At 37.8% G+C, this 7678-nt stretch overlaps 1 protein-coding gene across 1 annotated transcript in view; it reads right to left on the bottom strand.

Annotated features, from left to right (window-relative positions):
* Nucleotides 1–7671, bottom strand: part of JMY (junction mediating and regulatory protein, p53 cofactor) — a 60651-nt gene extending 52980 nt beyond the window's left edge. The window contains exon 1 of the mRNA XM_009884237.1: nt 7306–7671. Within this exon, the coding sequence (XP_009882539.1) occupies nt 7306–7539 (234 nt within the window). The 5' untranslated portion in view covers nt 7540–7671. The remainder of the gene's footprint in view (nt 1–7305) is intronic.
* Nucleotides 7672–7678: the final 7 nt, after the last annotated feature.

Below are 7678 nucleotides of genomic sequence, written 5' to 3' on the forward strand. Positions count from 1 at the left end.
TAAATTTTCATCTCTTGAAAAGATAAAGAAGTTTTGCAGATGTATGTTTAGTTGGACTGAGTCCCCACTCTGACTGAAGCTCTTGTCAATAACAGCAATTTCCTGGTGGACTGCAATGGTATGTTGCTACTAACATTAAAAAAAGGATCCTCAAAAGCACCTCCCCAAAGAGGAAAAATGGTAGGCACAGCCATTTCTGAAAAACTCCGCTTTTCAGTGCCTTCTTCACCTCTGTGGTAGCAACAGTCACATATATAAAGAACAACATAAGCCTCACGGATTATCTGTCAGCAGCGCCTTGTCGTATTATAGCAAGAAATGTAAAAGATGAAATGATTAGGAAGAATCTGCTTTCAAATTCTAAACCTGGCTGCATAATACCATCTGAGACAAAAACAGAGGGGGGAGAAGAGTTACTGGATTAAGAAAGCAGTTTTAAAAGGCATCAACTTGAAGGCAGGACATTTAATTGAAGAGAAAGAAAATAATGCTGGAAAAATTGAGAAAAAACATGCAAGAAGCCAAAGGGAAACATGAAAAGACAACTCAACACCACCTCTAAAAGCTAAGATATGAAGTGAGCTGTGAATCCTGAGGAGCCTAATGGATTACAGAGTGTTTATTACATAGGTGGTACACACATGTTCAAAATATTCTGGCAAATATGCTGCAACTGCGTATCAACTAGAACAACTTTAAACAAAAAAAATATAGAGGAAGGTCCATCTCTACATCTAGGGAAACACAATAATTCAAATTTTGAAGGGAAATATCAATTAAAATAATCTCATCAGCAGAATACTCCCCCAAGTACAAGACATAAATGGATCCCCATTCCCAGTTCAGACAGTTAAAACAGAGGATATATTACATTTTATTTCCTTTTATTTCTCCCAGGTACTTGAATAAGGAAATGGACTATGAGACTGCCAAGCTGCTGTCTTCAGTTCCTAAAAATTAAGTCTCAGCTTGCTGACTAAGGGTCATACTGAACAGCATTGCTATATTCTACAGAAAGTACTCTTACTTTTCATGGAAGACTTAAGTTCTGTCAAGGAAGACTTAATTTTTCAAGCAGATGACCCTTTCTTTGTGTATGTATAATTTGTACATGTTTGGGAGAAGTGTGAGTTATTTTAAGCATTCTGCTATTTTCAGATACAGCAGTAGTATTCATCGTCTTTGCCTAGCTCTTGTGAAATTTAACAAGACATTAATAAAACCGCATGAAGTCTATCTACATACATATGCCGTAAATGCACTATAGAAAGGGGGAAAAAAAAGGAAAACAAACCACCACAAACCAAACTTCAAACCCAAAACAAGTATCCTACAGGGACTAGAAAAGAGACAACACAAAAAGATTGACAAAAAAAACCGCAACATCTAATTAACCTATGATCACAAGTCTGTAAGTCTCTGAAACAATATGTGACCTATAAAACAGAACTACAGGGGAAGGGAAGTAGAAAAAAAATAAACATTTACTCAGAAAGATATCAAATGGAAGAAGGATAAAAGATAAGATTTTTCAATTAAAAGGTAAATTGTTACTTTGCTTCAGACTTAGAAGCTTTTAACACACAGACCAAAGACAGAAGCTAGTACTACAGTAATATGGTCTAATGTCCTTTAAATGCAGGATTCCCAGAAGCCATTTTAAAGTATGTATTTTAAAATGGTATATAATCACATCTTAGGCTTTCAGCAACTGTAAGTCCACCATACGATTAAGCTGTTGCAAATTTAATTATCCTTGCCACTGTAAGGATCCAAGAATCCCAAGTGATACAGCCCTCTGTACCCCACTCCCACAACTTCCAGCAGTATCAGATGCCATCATCAAATGTTAACTTGTAACATGGCTTTACACATACTGAACACATTTCAGGAACTCATTGAAACACTGAAAACAAAATATCCATATGACTCATTTTTATTATTCGCAGAAAAGGGGACCCAGGAACCACTCCACATTTAATTCTGCTTATCTGAAAATGTATTGCAGTATCCTTGCTATTGGGTTTGACGCTCGCAGAATGAGTCAGGTGTGAACTTCCAATGGCTAAAATGCCAAGCCTTTAAATTATTTATTAACTTAGGACTAGTTTGTAATGACCAGAAATAACTGCTAATGACTCCAGCTGCGAATTAGATAAATAAAAAGATGATGGCTGACAAGGAAGAAAATATCTTTGGTTGAACAGCAACACAAGTACCAGCCAGAGTGCTATTATCATGTGTCTCCTAAGAACTTGGAGACTACTTACCTGTTCTACAGAGCATGCCCTACAGCTGCTGACACACTATATTTTGGTTAGTGCTAGCTCATAGTACTGGTACAGCACTTAAATAGCATATTTACAAAATATTTAGAAGTGAATCAAAACAGTTTTACTGGAAACAAGTGTTAACACTACAAATAACGAAGAAGCTTTCAAACAAAAATTTGATTGGTTGGGTTTGAATTCCAGAATGCTAGCATTAGTCTTAACTCTGCTCTATTCATGTCAGTAAGAAAAAAAATCCACAGTATGTCTTATTTTAATCCTCTCTGCTCCTAAAGTTAAATCTGAACCAGTATTCTCTTCTCTGCTGAGACACCTTATGCATTTTCTAAATCTTAGCGACTGCAGCTAACACAGAGGATCCAGTTTTCTTTGCTTCTTGCATAGAAAGATATTACGTTGGTTTTGACGGAAACACTACCACTAGCATTTTTTTTTTTATTACTGAAACACCGAATACTTCTTTGTAGTGTTTAAAATATTATTTACTTTTGCATTATTTACAAGTTACATGTTGAAATCTCTCTTTAAATCACACTATGCCTAGCAGTAGATCACTGAATAGAAACAGGTCACCTTACCTCCGGAAAGCTTTAATTTTTGCTACAGTGCCCCTCTAGCTACCATAACACATTTACTTTAGAACTGAGTGCACATAGTCAAAAGCAAGGAAATAAAGTTCTCCTAGTTACTGAGATGATCCTGAATATTAATTTTCTCTAAAATATTAGAACAGGTTCAACAAAACAAAAGAATAACCTATGGATATTTTTTACCTTTTTTGATGTAAACAGAAATATGTGCCAGCACCCTTGCAAAGCGACAAATGTGAAATTCCATGATTTATAACCAAATCAATTACTTACCAATTTGTGAGATTTGACATTGAAAACAAAAATTACTTCTATACTAAAACTGTGCAAGTCATTTAAAGAAGTGTATACATACTGACTTAAGAAAAAAAATAAAGTGACTACAGATATCTGTTTAAAACCCCACATTTTCTTCTCATACAACTTGTTACTGTAACAGAATAGATAGAAGATTTCTATGTTAATTTTTCTTAACCTTTCTAGCCCTCTGAATCAAAAGAAAATTAAGCTAACCAACATAAAATAAGAGTCCCCAGAGCTATTCTGGTGCTTAGTAAAATATTCCACTATACAGGGCAAGGAGATTAAAAACACCAGTAGGTCCTCACACCCAAGGCAGTCTTGGGTTAGCCACAGAAAATAAGATGCTCTCAAAATTTCTTCAGAATTTAATCATCACTAAAAAGCATTTCTGAACTCTTCTATTGAAGTAATTCAGAAGAACACACAGAACAGAGATGCACGGTGGTCCTTAACAGTCTACCTGCCGATACTAGAATTCATAGATTTTACAGAGCAACAACAAAACAAAAGCAAGTCTCTGACTAGTTTTATAACTGGCATTCAAGATGCTATAGGCTATCATCTGCCAAATGTCAGACTGCCATGGCAATTAAAAGCTATAAGGAAAAGAGATGAACAAGGACCATTAATTCAAAGATGCTGAAGTAGGCATGTAATGGAAAGACAGGCTTCCCAAACACAACTCGCTATGCAAGAGCAAGTAAAAGGATAAGCATACAATGGTATATGTTTGTTGGTGTGACTAAGCCACCAAACCCTTTTAATCATAGTTTATACTAACACCACTTTTTATTCAGCAAAATTGTGACTACGTTCAACCTTTTGCCAACACAGCACTGACAAAGAGGTACGACACCATCTTTGATATTACTATACTCAGAAAAATTTATACTTAGCATAGAAAAACTCCTCCCATATTATGTGGGGAGGAACATAGACAGGAAACTGGCAGGAACGAGAGTACAGAGGAGAATTTTTTCTGCTTTCTAGACGCAAGTTTAAGATTTTGGAAATACGGGCTGAGAAGATGGAATCTCAAATAAGGATTCAATGTCATCCTCTCTAATGAAATTGTAATGTCTTTTTATCTGGTCATTAACTCATTCTGTGTCATGTCTCCATTTGGTAGCTCAGACCTGTAGCTGAGCACCTGAGGAATTTTTTAAACAGCCATAAACTTAATGAACAATGGCTCCAAACAAGTGTTTATTCATTTTCAAAAAGGAGGTAGAACAATATTTACTCCTTTAGATAAAAGCTTTCACTCTAACATAAATTAATGTAAGTTAAATTCCTAAGCTATTCCAGAATTAATAGGTTTATTTGACAAAATAAAAGATGTGCTATTTCAAAACTACAAATTATGCAGAAGAAATTAATTCCAAGTCATACAGTTCCTCTACAACTACTTTTTCTTCCTTATCTTGGATCTGTTTCTACGTGCAACATTCTTCTGGCTTATTAAAGGTTTGTAATTGAGACAGAGATAAAAATGCCTATTACAAAGAGCAACAATTATCAAATGTTGTGAAAATATACTGGCTTGTGTGTAATTTATGGAAAGCAACAGATGGCCAAGTAGGGGATGCTGAAACAACGAACATGAGAGGTTTTGCTGCTCACTTTGCTTCTCCACCCCAAAGAATATAATCAACAGAAACTGCAAGCATTTTTCAAGTAATGTCTAACCACACAGGGGAATTTGTCCTGCAAAAATAAGAGATCTATTAAATAATTATGAACCACAGAGGCATATTTTAAAATGTTAAGCCAAAGTTTTAGAGATCTAAACTTGGTTTTTGCACAATTTTACATTAACGAAGACACATTCATTATGCTCCTATATACCATTTCGGTTGCCAGTGCTGCTTAATCCGTTCCCCTTTTCCCAAAAGTTCTTGTAAGAAGTAAAGTTGTTTGAAATTGCAGGAATCCAACATTCCTGCAATCTGCTAACAGGCAGAATCAGCTAACAGGCAGACTTCAAGCACAAACAGAAAAAAGTAAATTAAAGTGAGAGATGAAACACTGATTCAGTAGGCACTCTCAAAAGTATGAAAAAACTTTTCTACAGAAATACCGAGCAGTACCCATCATCCATTGCTTCATTTGCCTATGACAAACTATACCAGTATTTGCTTAAAAGAAAGACATTTCCTGTGGACCAAGTAAACCACTAACAGGTAAGGAAAAGAGAAACCTGAGAGCCAAAAGGGAAAGACATTCTATTGGTTTATTTTCTTAAACATGAACTGCCTTTAATTAAAGAAGGATCAATTTACAAAACGGACAGTGACAGAAGTACAGCTGTACTGACTTTAGGTACACTACTGGATTGGTTACCATAGGAAAGGAAGTTTGTACTGTAGTCAAACACACAAAAAGGCTCTGTGTTTTGTCTGCAGCAAGTTCTGAACATTAGAGAATAAGGTGTTGTAGTTTAATAATGCTTTCATTGCCTACTGATAACTGATTTACTTTTTGCCGTCAGTACCACTGCTAACAAAATAGAAGTTGAGATTCTCTAAGAAACGAGAAGCTCTTGCACAGCAATTCCAAATTAGAGTTTCCTCAAAAACACCACACACTGAGTTAGGTATCCAGTTCCCAAACTCCACACTTGTAACAGGAACTTCTGTCCTGCTCAGCTCCTTATAAAAACCGCTGAGCTGAAGGCTAAGTCAACCTAAGCACACGCTCCCAAGCATTCATGCAGTCTGAGAGAAAAGCGGCAGACAACACGCTTCATATTCTCTGGACTAAAACTACTGCGGAAGACTATCAGACTAATTACCAGTTCCATACCAAAATTAATGAGGATTAATTCAGACCTTCAAGTTGCCAGGGAAAAAAAAAAAAGAAAAGGAAATGTCAGTGATATATCCTAACACAACAGTTTGGAAATAAACTTGTATCTGACAATGCTGCACTTGGATGCCCTTATCATGATTTTATCACTGATAAAACAAGTTTCTCACACTCTAACTCCAGTCACTAAGGAAAAGCTTGGCCCGAATCCTACAGAGACTCAAAACTATGCCACCAAAACAGACAGCAAGCAGATATGCTCATACTCCACCAACAAAAACCATTCACCACCACACATTTTTGAACACATAACATTGGTACGATATATGCAGGCAGCTGAAGCAGCCAAACTTAACGTACACAACAGAATTTAGATGGTGTTTGCAAAAAGAAAATAAGAAAATCCATATCCTGACTCATACACATAGTTGCACTTAGAGAGATCCTGGTACATTCTGGATCAAGGCCACTGAAACATAAAAACAAGTGTAATATTCTCCTTTTTCACTGGAAAAAGGTGGATCCTCACATACCTCACTCCACAAAGATGTGAAAACATTCTCACACACTGACAACAGACATTAGTAGAACCTCCTCAACCACTTAAATCTAAATAGTATAGTATGAGAAAGAGAAATGAAGTGACCTGAAACATCCAAGTCTTGTCAGACACTAGTGACAGCAACGCAGTAAATACTCACTAGGACTGGATTGCGTGCTTTTTAAAATCCCAACTTACCAGCTGAACAAAAGTTGTAGTTCCTCCCAATTCTGCTGGAAAACATCATCTCATTTGAAATACCGGATTCAGCACCCAGAGCCTGTAGGAACCTAAAATTTTTTGGCCTCAAGTGCCTAAATTGTACTGTCAAAATAAACACCACATGTTGCTGCTCCCATTAAACAGGGAAACTCAGCCTCGAACATACCCTGGTGTAAAGCAATGCAAGAACAAAAATCTGGGAGCGAGACCTTGCCAAATCCATCAGATCCTTGTTCACAAACATCTACGTTTGATTGCACAGAAAAAAAAGTACTGAGCCACACTCAGATGACTAGGGAAATCTGCATGTTCTTAAATCCTGGCCTTAGAGACCTTGGAAAGTTTAAGCTTCAATTTCTTATTTAGATTTTCAAAGCCTTTTTTTTTTTTCTAAAACTAGACAGTTTTCCCATACTTTTCTTGTCCCATGGTTTGATCGACTCTGCAAAGGTAGAAGGGAGCAGCTGGAGAGGTCAGCTAAAGCAGAAGTCACAGAGTAAGGAAAAGGTAACACTAAGATGGAGATATCCGGACCATGCAGTAGCCTCACCTCCTGGATTCGCCTGCGGGCCCGCTGCAGCACCTCCTCGTACCCCTTCTGTCGCAGCTCACTCAGGCTCTCGTAATACTCTTCGGGGTCGTCCGTCTCAGTGAAGAGCACCTGCGAAAGGATCTTCCAGCCGCAGGTATCCAAGCTGTGGAGCAAGTAAACTTGCAGCTTGTAGCACAGAGCATCCATCTCCTGCTCAGATAGCTCCGGGGCTCCGAATAGCACCGTCCACATGCCCGAGGGCTCCTCGGGGAAGGCGGGCAGGGAGGGCTCCAGCTCCGAGTTCACCGAGCACAGCTGCTGGTGCACAGCCCTCAAGTCTTGGAAGGAGAAGAGGCCGGCCCAGCTGCACTCCTCCCCCGCGGGCTCCGCG

This window comes from Charadrius vociferus, unplaced genomic scaffold (assembly GCF_000708025.1).
Source record: "Charadrius vociferus isolate BGI_N301 unplaced genomic scaffold, ASM70802v2 scaffold183, whole genome shotgun sequence".
Lineage (NCBI taxonomy): Eukaryota > Metazoa > Chordata > Aves > Charadriiformes > Charadriidae > Charadrius > Charadrius vociferus.